Source organism: Oryx dammah, unplaced genomic scaffold, assembly GCF_014754425.2.
Source record: "Oryx dammah isolate SB20612 unplaced genomic scaffold, SCBI_Odam_1.1 HiC_scaffold_2, whole genome shotgun sequence".
In the NCBI taxonomy this organism is placed as follows: domain Eukaryota; kingdom Metazoa; phylum Chordata; class Mammalia; order Artiodactyla; family Bovidae; genus Oryx; species Oryx dammah.
The window spans coordinates 45,115,314-45,129,349 of record NW_024070186.1 but is presented as its reverse complement, the minus strand read 5'-3'; the positions used below and the strand labels follow the sequence as shown (position 1 = coordinate 45,129,349).

The window sequence follows — 14,036 nt, the reverse complement described above, 5'->3', positions numbered from 1 at the left end:
CTCTTCTTTTCTCACCTATTTGTAAGGCATCCTCAGACAACCACTTTGCCTTGTTGCATTTCTTTTTCTTGAGGATGGTTTTGGTCACCACCTCCTGTGCAAAGTTCTAAACCTTCATCCATAGTTCTTCAGGCACTCTGTCTACCAGATCTCATCCCTTGAATCTATTCACCATCTCTACTATATAATCATAAGGATTTGATTTAGGTTATACCTGAATGGTCTAGTGCTTTTCCCTACTTCAATTTAAGTCTGAATTGTAAAGAGGAGCTCGTGATTTGAGCCACAGTCAGCTCCAGGTCTTGTTTTTACTTATTGTATAGAGCTTCTCTATCTTTGCCTACAAAGAATATTATCAATCTGATTTCAGTACTAACCATCTTGTGATGGCCATGTGTAGAGTTGTCTCTTATGTTGTTGGAAGAGGGTGTTTGCTATGACAAACACTCTTGACAAAACTCTGTTAGCCTTTTCCCTGCTTCATTTTGTACTCCAAGGCTGAACTTACGTGTTATTCCCAGTATCTCTTTGACTTCCTACTTTTGCATTCCAATCTCCTATGCTGAAAAGGACTTTTTTTGGGGGGGCATTCTAGAAGGTGTTGTTGGTCTTCATAGAAATGGTCAATTTCAGCTTCTTCAGCACTAGTGGTTGGGGCATAGACTTGGATTACTGTGATGTTGAATGGTTTGCCTTGGAAACAAACAGATCATTCTCTCATTTTTGAGATTGCACCCAAGTACTGCATTTCGAACTCTTTTTTTGACTATGAAGTCTACTCCATTTCTTTTAAGAATAGTAAATATAATCACATGTGAACTAGATTTGCCCATTCCTGTCCATTTTAGTTTACTGATTCCCAAGATGTTGATATTCACTCTTGTCATCTCCTGCTTGACCACATCCTATTTACCTTGATTCATGGACCTAACATTCTAGGTTCCTATGCGATATTGTTCTTTACAACATTGGACTAGACTTTCACCACCAGACACACCCATAACTGAGAGTCATTCCTGCTTTGGCCCAGCCTCTTCATTCTTTCTGGAGCTATTAGTAATTGCCCTCTGCTGTTTTCCATTAGCATACTGGACACCTTCTGACATGGAGGACCCATCTTCTGTCATGGTATCTTTTGTTTTTCCATACTGTCCATGGGGTTCTCTGTGGCAAGAATGCTGGAGGGTTGCCATTAACTCTTCCAGTGGACCACCGTTTGTCAGAACTTTCCACTATGACTCTTCCATCTTGGGTGGCCCTGCACAGCATGGCTCATAGCTTCATTGAGTTACCCTTGCCCCTTTGCCATGACAAGGCTGCAATTCATGGAGGGGCATGGAGGCATTGAGGGATAAAATAATGAACCTAAGCTCATACAAGCAAGTGGAAGATTTGGAATTCTGTCCCAGGCTGTCTGGATTCAAATTGTGTTCTTAACCACAGTTCTAAACTACTATTTGTAAGTTATCTTTTTAGAGGTTTCATTCTTTTAAAATTTAACTCTTTAAGTCAAAGTTTCCTTGTTCTCTGCTTTACCTCATTATATAACCCTGTGCCTGGAGCAGGGAGTGACTCTGTGAATATTTCTTGATGTGACCTGATGTCAGAGGTCAAAGAAATTCTAATAGATTTTTCTGGGTGTTTTGACTTGCTTGGTTAGACTTAATGATTTTATCTTGATAAACTGACTGTTTTCTGTTCTCCCTCTAACTGTTGGTATGAGATGATCAGGGTGACTGTCAATAATTTAAATCCATGACATTTATTACCTAAATGAATGGTGCTAAGTGGTGGGTAAATTTACTAATGTGTGTGAAATCAAATCTCAAATTTTGTTCTGTGCTTCAAAGTAAACATTTTAAATTTACATGTTTTTTTCTTAAGCAGTATTTTATTACTTGCATATTTGATATGTCAGATCAAAGGAGTAAGAGCAACCTGTACTTCACCTTTCTTACAATATCAAGTCTAGAAATATATTTAATTTTGCACAGTTTTTTCTTGATTTCTTTGGGGGAAGAAAAGGCTCTTCATGGAGGAAATGGTCAAAGTTGGTTATGTTAAAGTTACTTTGAGAACTCTGTGCATACTGTGTTAAGCTCTGGGATCAAATTCTTTCCTGTTTAATATAATGACAAGTTAGCCAAAGAAGCTGAAGTCTAACATTGGAGTTTTGTTCACCACATTTCTTTTATCTAACAGCATGCTGCTTGATAAGGTAGGTGCTCAGAGCTAGTTGTTTCTGGTTCCCTAATGGTTACATCTGTGCTGGTGTGTTAGTGAAACAGAAGCAGTTTCTGGCTGATGCAGTGAGAAAAGGGCATTTGGAAGAGTATTGTATAACTTGGAGAATCAAGGGGAAAAACTGAATAATTTGCCAGCTTTAGGAAGGGTAACTGTGACAATTGTAACATCTTGAGTGTCCAACCAGGTGCATCTCTGAAGTTTTGGCCTTTGAAATGACTCAGTTCCGTTTTCATTCAGTGCTCTACTCAGGATTTCTCTTTCTTGAAAGGGAGCCAGATTTGCTCTCCACTTAGGCCAGGTACCCATTTCTTGCTTGGGATGGTTCACAGGTCACCATAGGCACATAAGATGGGAAAATAAGTATTTCCAAAGGAAATGTGGGTACTATTAACAAAGAAAAGGAAACGGACATCAGCAAAATATGCTCATTGCCATCATGTTTCATCTCAAAGCAGAGAGTTTAAATGAAAGTATTAACTTGGATAATAAGTGAGTTGGATTTTACCTGAGTTTAATCAACAAGTTATTTCTCTACTTAGAAAATACTGGCAGCCAAATTCCTTAACAAATATTTTATATTTGTGCAAACTTGATTTTTTTTTCTGACCACATTTTAAAATGTTTACTTAGCTGTTTTCAAGCATATACAAAATTATAATATGAACTCATATGCAACTTCAATGATTGTTGAAACATTTTGCTATTCATGTTTTTGTTAATTGCATTTGGAAGCATTAACATAAGATGATTTTATAGTTGGCTGGATAAAAGCTCACGAGATTTAACATAAAGTCTGAAACTTGCTTTATGAATGTATATTCAAGTGTCAAATTATCTATTATTGGTTTTATACCAAAAAGCATGTTGCCAGTTAGAAAAAAAAGATACACTGTTCAATGGTTATGCATTGTTTATCTAGAAGTAGAATTTTATTTCCATCAGTGAGGCTTTTCTCTGCCTTAAGCCTGATAAATCAATTCTTTAACAACTCTGTTTTCAGGTTACCTCTTCTAAATTTGTCTTCTGGCCCTTGGAGGCTTGGGGATGTGAATCAGAGGCTTCATTCACAGTGTCTCTGAACAGCAGGATGCATGTGCACTGCGTGAGAATTGACTGTGCTCCAATCTCGTTTGCAGTTGAAAGATGCATGAGCGTAATGCAGTCTGGGACACAGATGATCAAGCTGAAGCGTGGGACCAAGGGGCTCGTCCGGCTCTTTTACCTGGATGAACACCGGACCCGCCTCCGATGGAGACCCTCTAGGAAGAGTGAGAAGGCAAAAAGTAATGCTAGCTTTTGAATTCTTGACTTGACTTGACCCAGTAACACATGGCTTCTATTGGATGGGTTCTGTGGAAGTTGGTAAAACTTTCATATTTTTTCAAGTTTTCGGGGCCAGTGGTTAGAGAATGTGCAGAGACAGAATAAGTGATGAGCATTTTTGCTTTTGTTAATTCATCAGGAAATTTAAATCCATAAAATGTTTTCTTGTCCACTAGTGCTGTTGAAGGTAATATTTATCCTACATTGAAGACATGTTGTATTTAGTTGGGATATGAAGTTTTATAGCTTGAGGCCTTTTATATTCCTGTAAAAAAGTGAAGGAAGTCATAAATCCAATAGGATTAAACTGTTTTGACATGTTCTGTGCACAGTTAACTGACGAATGGATTGACAAAATTGTTTTAATGATATCAAATAAAATAGCTTTGATCTGCCTCCTCCATAAAGCCTCTCTCCCAATCCTACACTCAGTTTCAAGTCCATGCTGAGTCCCCTGGAGCACCTCTCTCATCTGCTCCTTCCTCCTGTTTTCACATGGACCTGCTTCATCCAGGGTCTCTATTTTTCTGGTGGCCTATGCAAAATCTCCTAACCAAGCTCCATTTGCTAGTTTCTTCTGCCCTGACCAGTGAAGATGCTTTCCTCTTCATGTCACAGATGACCTCCACTAAAGTAGGCTTATGTGATATACAAATTTATTCTCACTTAACAAGAAACCCAGAGACTGGCTGGCTCCAGCTTTGGGACGTTGAGCGTCTAGTTCTCTCTCTCTGAGCACTCTTGGCTCTCTCCCTTCTGCACTGACATTGTAATTGAGGCAGCAGCAACATGGCTTCACAACTGACAGGCTTCAAGAAGATGCAGAGAAGGGACCTTCTCTTCCAGTGCTTCCTTTTCAAGAGGGAAGAGCCCCATTCCACGCCCTTCCCTCAAGCAGAATGCATGTCTCCTTGGTTACCAGTGGGTTATGTTCCCACACCTAAAGCCATTATAGGAGGCCAGAGTGGGGCCACTACAGTGGCTTAGCTACACTGGAACTTGCCCTGCAATGGTCAGAGGCTCATTTCCCCAAGAGTGGAAAGAAAGAAAAATTGGGACTTGCCATTAAGGCAGAGCAGAGGCATGGATGGTGTATATGGGCAATCAGTAAGATTACAACTTTCTGATTCATGCCCTGAAACAGGCAAGTGAACAAACAGAACGTAGTGTTTAATCCAAAGTTATCCTCTCTGCAAGTGTTCCTCTGACCCGAACCTGCAGTGTTGCTCCGCCATCTAAATAATGCTAATCTCTGCTCTGTCACTCCAGCTCCTCGTAATCTATCTTCTACCTGCCTTTCCAGCTTTGTCTCCCATTACTCTCCTTCCTGAGCTTTTCAGTCCAGCATCTCTGGAGTGGGGCTAATGTTTCTGTATCTTTATGCCTCTTTTCCCTGATCGGCCATCTTGTATTCCCCTCCACCTCTCAAGCCCCGCTCTGCCTTCACCCTTACAGCTTTCTCTCTATGAATCCAAAACATTTATTTATGCTATTTGGTTGTCATCAAATGTTTTTTCCCTTCAATTTTAACTGCTGTCATATGCATATTGTAAAACATCAGAGTCGGCTCTAGGTCTTTGTATGTTTTCCTTGCATAAATGTATAAACTATACATTTGATATATTCATATCCCCCTTTTCTACCAGTCTTCTTGCCTGCCGGGCTTATCTGTCTTCCTATCATAAATTTTAACACTTCCTGACCCAGTGCCTGGGAGGGTATTGTCTGAGTGCCCAGGAGGGTAAAGTAGTACATGGAGAAGGTTACTAGCAGGAAATGATAAAGCTTGTATTGCACATTTGGACTTTTCACTTGTCTAGACAATTCACAGACAATTAATTTATCTTTAAATCTTAAGATGATTTTACTTTTCTTAATCTGCACACATATATTCACCTGCCAGGTAACTGCACTTTCCTCACTTTCCTCACAGTACTTATTGACTCCATTTACAAAGTCACCGAGGGTCGGCAGTCTGAGATATTCCACAGACAGGCTGAGGGGAACTTTGATCCCAGCTGCTGCTTCACCATCTACCATGGCAACCACATGGAGTCCCTGGACCTCATCACCTCCAACCCCGAGGAGGCCCGCACCTGGATCACAGGCCTCAAGTACCTCATGGCTGGCATCAGTGATGAAGATTCTCTTGCCAAAAGGCAGAGGACCCACGACCAATATCCTCCCTAGAACTTTAATTCTGCACTCTGTATGTGTCTGTGTGTCTGTATGTGGATTAGACTATACTTTTCCCCATAATTTTGAGGCTTAAACCCACTTTCCTTGCTGTCTTTTTTCTTTACCCTTAGCACCTTTCTGCTCCCTCCTTACCCCCACCCCAAGTAAACGAATGTGTAGAACATGTAGAAACTTAAGCTTATGTGAACTCAGGAGCAAACTTCTTTGGAGGAGACTAGATTTAGCTTCATAATCTGCTAGGTCTCCAAATGCAGCGTAAAGTTTCCTAAGAGAGATGAAGTAACCAGCAAAATGTTTATTTGAGTTAGAGGAAATCCCACTTTGTTGTAGAGTCAGTCTAGTTTAACAAACACCTTTTTTTTTCTTTTTCAAATTCATAAATTTCATCACAAACTTCCTAAGTGGTGCAGTGGTAAAAAATCCGCCTGCCAAGGCGGGAGACACAAGAGATGCAGGTTTGATCCCTGGGTCAGGTAGATCCCTTGGAGAAGGATATGGTCACCCACTCCAGTATTCTTGCCTGGAAAATTCCATGGATAGAGAAGCCTGGTGACTACAGTACATGAGGTCATAAAGAGTCGGTCACGACTGAGTGACCGAGCACATACGTATTACAGAATACTTTTCTGAGTTCCAATTATATACCAGCTGTTAAATTCTTTCCTGCTTTTTCTCTCTTCTTAATTTAGAGTTTGGAATCTGAACTGATTGATCCTTAAGGGGAAGTTATTTTTTACTTATATTTACCCTGTCTAAGGAATGATGCTAAAGCTGAAACTCCATTACTTTGGCCACCTCATGCAAAGAGTTGACTCATTGGAAAAGACTTTGATGCTGGGAGGGATTGGGGACAGGAGGAGAAGGGGACGACAGAGGATGAGATGGCTGGATGGCATCACTGACTCCATGGACGTGAGTCTGAGTGAACTCCGGGAGTTGGTGATGGACAGGGAGGCCTGGCGTACTGTGATTCATGGGGTCGCAAAGAGTCGGACACGACTGAGTGACTGAACTGAACTGAACCCTGTCTAAGTTGTTCAAGAAACTGGAGTTTCTTGATTAAAATTCTGATTCTCATTCTTGATTAAACCCAATCTTTGGTCCTGCAGCACTGACAGGATAAATGATTAATGTGCTTAGTCTGCGGGTACCTCTTCTGCTGGGATCACCTGGACACGTGACATGCATGGCCTTTCTGGCCTCAGTTTCCTTATCTGTAAAGTGAGGGTGTTAGACTCATTGACTGCTTTGGCTCCCTTCTTCACATTTTGAATGGTCTTAAAATACATGTTTCTCCCTCCCCCTGTAGGAATTAGTACTACTTTCCTGCTGTCATTGGAATGTCCACCCTAATTTTTTTCCAGAGTAGTGGTAAATTTGTGCTGCTTGAGCTATAATCTTCACCCAGGGTACTGTTGAAGCAGGGTGGAAATAGTTAGCCCATGAAAGGATGTTGACAGTGCAAAGGTCTAAGCTGATGAGCCATGATGTTTTCATCAATATTCACAGCATGCAGGTAAATCCAACTGGGATTCATAAGTGAACAAAACATATAACAATGAACTTTGTATGCTTTTTTTTTTTTTTTGTTAGTTTGGTTCTTAACTCCTTTACATTTGACAAAAAAACAAATAATGAGTGCTTTCTGGTGCAAGCCACAGAACCATACTAACAGTGCCTCAGACAATAAAGAATATTCATTTTCTCATGAACAAGAGACCTGAGGTAGAGTTAATTCAGTGGCTCAGTAATGTCATTAGAAGAGATCTAGGTTCTGCCATTCTCAGAATTTTGGCTTGGTCCATTAACTGGCTACCCTTTGGTCAAAGAGAACTGCAACAGCTCCGAAAAGAGAAACCCTACCCAGAGGGAGCAAAGTTTCTTCTCATAAACCTCCCCCTCCTTATTTTTTAGAAGTAAAGAAAAACTTCCCAGGAGTTTCACAGAAGACTACCTCTCATCATTGGCCAGAAATGCTATTGTGGGCCCATTTCTAAACCAACTCTGACAAGAGAAATTAACATAATTAGACTTTGATCTCGGGACCCTTTTTGTATTTTTGGAAACTGAAGACTCCAAAGTTTTTATGTGGGCTCCATTTACTGATATTTCTCATATTAGAAATTAAATCTGAGAATTAAAAAAAGAGCTCATTAAAAATTATAATAAACTATTACATATAAACATTTTTATGGAAAATAACTTTTTCAAAGCGAAAGTGAAGTTGCTTAGTCATGTCCAACTCTTTGTGATCCCATGGCCTGTGGCCTATCAGGCTTCTCCGTCCATGGGATTTTCCAGGCAAGAGTGCTGGAGTGGATTGCCATTTCCTTCTCCAGGGGATCTTCCCAACCCAGGAATCGAACCCAGGTCTCCCGCATTGCAGGCACATGCTTTACCATCTGAGCCACCAGGGAAGCCCAGTGCAAAGCAAAACAAGTTAGTAAAAATGGAGATATTGCTTTACTCTTCTGCAAGTCTTTAAGATTTTCTACATGTAAGATTGTATCATCTGTAAACACATAATTTTACTTCTTCCCTTCTGATTTGGATGCCTTTTATTTCTTTTTCTTGCCTAGTTGCTCTGGCTAGAACTTCCAGTACTTTGTTGGGCAGAAGTGGTGAAGGCAGGCATTCTTGTCTTGTTCCTAATCTTACAGGAAAAGCTTTCAGTCTCTAACTATTGCGTGTAATATTTGCTGTGTTTTTTTTCATATGTAACTTTTATTATGTTTGGTAGTTTTCTTCTATTCCTATTTTGTTGAGTGTTTTTATCATGAAAGGGTGTTGAATTTTGTCAAATGCTTTTTCTGCATCAACTGAGATGATTGTGGTTTTTCTCTTCATTAAGTTGATGCAGTGTATTACATTGATCAATTCTCATGTGTTGAATAATCCTTGTATTCAGGAATAAATCCCACTTGGTCATGGTGTATAATCCTATTAAAATGCTGCTGAATTGTATTTGCTAGTGTAGCTGACCCTTGCACAGTGTAGGAGTTGGGGTGCAGACCTCTTGAGCAGCTGAAAATCTGAGTATAACTTTATAGTTGGCCCTCTGTACTGAGGTTCTGTATGTGTGCGTGGATTCAACCAGTTGCCGTGCATGTAGTACTGTAGTACTTATTTATTGAAAAAAAATCCATATATAAGTGAACCCACATAGTTCATATCCGTGGTGTTCAAGGGTCAACTGTATTTTGTTGAGGGTTTTTCCACCAGTGTAAATAAGAGATAATGGTCTGTAGTTTTCTTGTAGTGTGTTTCTCTGCCTTTGGTATCAGGGTAATGCTGTCCTCATAGAATGAGATAGAAAGTGTTTCCTCTACTTTAATTTTTTGGGAAAAATTTGACAATTTGGTGTTTGTTGTTCTTTAAATATGTGATAGAATAAACCAGAGAAACCATCAAGTCTAGAGACTTTCTTTGTTGAGAGATTTTTGACTACTGATTCCATCTCCTTACTAGTTATAGATTTATTCAGATTTTTCTATTTCTTTGTGATTTAGTCTTGGTAGTTTTAATATTTCTAGGAATTTGTCCATTTCATCTAGGTTATCCAATGTTTTGGTGTACAATTGTTTATAATGGTATCTTATAGTCCTTTATGTTTCTGTAGAATTAGTAGTAATGTCCCCACTTTCATTTCTGATTTTAGTACCCTGAGTCTTTTTTTTTTTCTCTTTGTCTGTCTAACTAAAGGTTTGTTGATTTTTATTAATCTTTTTGAAAAAATACTTTTGATTTCACTGATAGTTTTTCTCAGTTGTTTTTCCACTTCATATCTGTTCTTGTCTTTCTTATTTTCTTCTTTCTGCTATCATTTTAAATCTGTTGAGACTTCATTGGTGGCCTAAAATGTAATCTATCCTGAAAATGTCCCATATGCCCTTGAGAAGAATGCATATGCTGTTACTGTTGGGTAGAGTGTCTATACATGTCTGTTAGATCTAGTTGATTTATTGTGTTGTTTAAATTCATTTCCTTAGTTCTGTCTGGTTGTTCTATCCATTATTGTAAGTGCAGTCTCCAAGTATTATTGTAAAACTTTCTCTCTTCCATTTTCTCAGTTTTTGCTTTGATGGTCTGTCATTTGATACATGCATGTTTATAATTATTATATCTTCCTGTTGTATTGAGACTTCTATTAATACATAATGACAGTCTCTTACAGCCTGTTTTGATTTAAAGTCTATTGTTTGATGTTAGTATAGCCACCCCTGCTCTCTTTTGGTTATGATTTGCATTGAATATCTTTTCTCATCCTTTCTTTTTCAACCTGATTGTGTCTTTGGATCGCAAGTGAGTTTCCTGTAGACAGCATATAGTTCAGTCAGGAATTTTAATCTGTCCTGTCCATCTGTCTTTTGGGGAGTTTAATTGATTTACATGGAAATAATTATTGATAAGGATTAATATGTTATTGTGCTATTTGTTTTCTTTATGCCTTATATCTTTTTTTGGTCTATTATTTCTTGACTAATAAGAGACCATCCTCTTTTTGTGTGGGATTCTTTTTTTCTTTTTTGGTTGCAAAATAAATTCCTTCATTTCTTTTTTCTTTTTATGTAAATTTCTTTTTATGTAAATTCTGTAGCTGTCTTCTTTGTGGTTATCTTGAGGATTACATTTAATGTTCTAAAGTTATAATACTCTAGTTTAAATTTATACTACTTTAGGTGAGTAGGTTTTTGAACCTGATTTGTTTGTTCATGTTTACTTGCAGTAGAAAGTTTTCATATTTGAGTTCATTGACAGCTGAAGAATTGCATATTTTGAAAATATGCTATCTGGAAAGTGAGCGTGCCCTAGAATCACACAGAGGAATCATTTTATTAGAAATATGGAATAGTTGCTGTTTATGTCGGTGAGGAAAGAAAAAGAAACAGGAAATTAATGAATAATGAAGAGGAAGCTGGTGTCAAAAATAGGGAAATTTATGTTGAGTCAGGGAACCATTCTCATAGAGATTTGTCAGAATTTGATAGGGGTTTAGATAATGTCTTACTATCAGAATTACATCCCTGATTAGATGTACATTTAATTACATTAATTGGGGAGAACAGAGCTGAGATGTTCATTATTATTACATTTCAATTAGACCTAAAAATTTCAACTGTGAATGAATAATGAGAATAATGAGTCTTAAATGATTGCATGAATAAAATCCATCCAGTGTAAAGGGAAATTCAGGTGATTTCTGCAGTATGGCCATGTTGAATGGAGGTAGATGTGGTACCTGTGTCTATCAGAAGCAACACAGTGTTGTGGTTAATGACTGAGACTGGTGCTGCCCTGTCTGGGCTCCAGCTCCAAGGCTGCCATGTACTGTGTAACCAGGGGAGTTACTTAAACTCTTTTGCTTCAGAGTCTTGAACATGTTGATGAGGATAATGATGGTGCCTACCCTGTCTCACTGTGTGACCATCAAGTGAGTTGGTTATACACAAAGTGCTTTGAATGCTCTCTGGCTCATAGTAAGCATTTTATAAATAGTAGCTGCTGCTGTTATTGCTAGAGAGGGATAAGGATTGGCAGACTTTTTGCTTTTCCTGTTCAGATAGATTGATATCTAAAAACGCAGTGTCCACAGCATACAAAGATGACGATGCTTAGGTACTTAGCCTCACCATATTCCTCCATCAGATCATTCTCCTCTGTGATTCCTCCACCTTACCTCTTGATGCCACTAGGGAAATTATTACCTCTAGAAGACTCCAGGCAGTCCTTTATGGATGTTGTCAATTGAAGCCTTACACCTTCCCTATAAATTTGGAGTTTTGCTTGTTTGGCAAATCTGGCCCTCCCTTCCTGTTACATGGCCGCCTCCTGAGCTAAGAATGGGTTTTCTATGGCTGAAAAAAAAACAAAAGAAGAATAAAATTTTTTGACACGTGAAGTTTTATGAAATTCAGAGTTCAGCATCCTTAAATTTTATTGAAACCCAACCATGCCAATTCATTTATGTATTGCCTGTGGTAGCAGAGTTGGGTATTTGCAGCTGAGACCAAATAGCCTGCAAAACCTAAAATATATACTATGAGGCCCTCTTCAGGAGCCTGTTTACCTACCCCTGAACTAAATTGTACTGTTCAATGCTTTACATGCTCCTTAAGTTTTTTGATTAAAAAATACTAGGCCAGAACTTTTCATTCAGTTTTTACTCTCCTAGTTTTTCTTTGTAAAATTGCTATTTCTTTTCTTAAATTTATCGTGTATTGGCTATGAGTCATTAATTCAGGGCTTTCTTGGGCACTCATGTGTTAATTATGAAGAACAACTTTGGGGTATCAGAATACTTTTACCTGCAGTTATATCTTATATTATACCATGTGTACTGTTACTGAGAGAATGGTGTTTCTTTCATAGAATCTTAGAGTTGGAAGGGGCTTCACGATCATCTAGTTGTGCTCGCTGACATTATAGATGAAGAAATGGAAACCCCAAGAAGTAATATAAGTCATAGGGCCCACTGTCATAGGGCCAGGTCAGAATGAAGTCAGAACTAGTGTATATTACTTGTCTGAGTCTACTTCTGTTTCTGTCTTAACCCTAGATCCCTTAAACTAACAGTCCTGGCCAGCTCGTGTGTTGACACTGAAGGCTTTGCAGACACAGGCTCATCCAAAAGGGTTTGTTTCTGCAGAATATTCATGCTTAGGGTTTGTTTGTCCTTGCTTCTTCCCTGGAGAAGTCTTTAGGTGCTTTGGTAAAGAAGTTTAGCATCAAAGGATGAAAATACTGCTGTCCTTGGGCTCATTTAATCATTTCTTTGAATTCTGACCAAATATTTTGTGGGGCACAGAGCAGTGTTCATGGTCAAAAGAAATAAAGCTCATGCAATGGGCACTGTAGGCCCAGAAAACAGACACAAGATTCAGGTTCTGACTAGTAATTGGCCCAAATGTTTTACTCTTGATTCTTCAGTTATTTTTCCCCCTGGGTCCTGTGTCACCCTTTAACTTCCAGGTATCATATATAATGAGGTTCTACCTGAACTCTATGAGGAACAATTGAATTGGAAAGAACTGGCCTGGTTATTCTCAAATGTTATAAAGGGAACAAGATGTGAAACAGATATTTACAGTGGAAAATCACTTCTGATTAACTTTAGGAGAAATAAGACTATCATATTTTATTTTCTTTCTAAGGTATAATCTCCTATAATCATAATTTGAATTACCTAAAAATATAAATGTTCTGAGTTACTACTAAGAAGTCAGTTAATATTTTGACTTAAATGAAAATCTTTCTGTCTGAGGTCACCTGCTTGATAAATATTTTTCATTGACCTCTTCCTTTGACCTGCTCCCACCTTTGTTCTTTTCCTTTTCATTATCCTTTGAATTTTGAAGCTGAGTTTGGTTTTCTTTACTTTCTTCTTTTTTTAAAAGATTTTTTGATGTTGATCTTTAAAAAAAATTTTGTTGTTGTTGTTGTTGTTCAATAGCTAATTCATGTCTGACTATTTGCAACTATTTGCAGCCATAAACTGCAGCATACCAGGCTTCCCTGTCCTTCACTATCTCCCTGAGTTTGCTCAAACTCATATCCATTGAGTCAGTGATGCCATCCAACCATCTCATCCTTTGTCACCCCTTTCTCCTTTTGCCTTCAGTCTTTCTCAGTGTCAGGATCTTTTCCAATGAGTCAGTTCTTCACATCAAATGGCCAAAGTATGGGAGCTTAAGCATCAGTCCTTCCAATGAATATTCAGGACTGATTTCCTTTAGGATGGACTGGTTGGATCTCCTTGCAGTCCAAGGGACTTCAAGAGTCTTCTGCAACACCACAGTTGAAAAGCATCCATTCTTTGGTGCTCAGCTTTCTTTATAGTCCAACTCTCACATCCATACATGACTACTGGAAAAACCATAGTGGAACATTTTTAAAGTCTTTATTAAAGTTGTTACAATATTTCTTCCGTTGCTTATGTTCTGTTTTTTTGGCCACAAGGCATGTAGGATCCTAGCTCCCTGACCAGGCATCAAACCTTCACCCCTTGCACTGGAAGGTAAAGTCTTAACCATTGGACTGCTAGGGAAGTCCTTGGTTTTTCAAATATACATACCAGTCCTATCTTCTGTAATCTAACCCCTAACAAATGTGAATCATTCATTAAAAAAGTTCTCTGCTAAAAGGTAACTGGGAATTTTAAACTCATCCATTTGTCACTATTTTATTATACTTCCTCACTATGTAAAAAAAAAAATCCAATACTCATTTTTCTGGGGGCCTTTTAAAATCTCAATCCACATGATATAAAT

General features: G+C 38.5%; 1 protein-coding gene across 1 annotated transcript in view; it reads left to right on the top strand.

The window, feature by feature from the left end:
* Positions 1-14,036, top strand: part of PLCH1 (phospholipase C eta 1) — a 252,056-nt gene that overhangs the window by 140,471 nt on the left and 97,549 nt on the right. The window contains exons 3-4 of the mRNA XM_040247343.1: positions 3,384-3,530; positions 5,504-5,746. Coding sequence (XP_040103277.1) covers positions 3,384-3,530; positions 5,504-5,746 — 390 coding nt within the window. The remainder of the gene's footprint in view (positions 1-3,383; positions 3,531-5,503; positions 5,747-14,036) is intronic.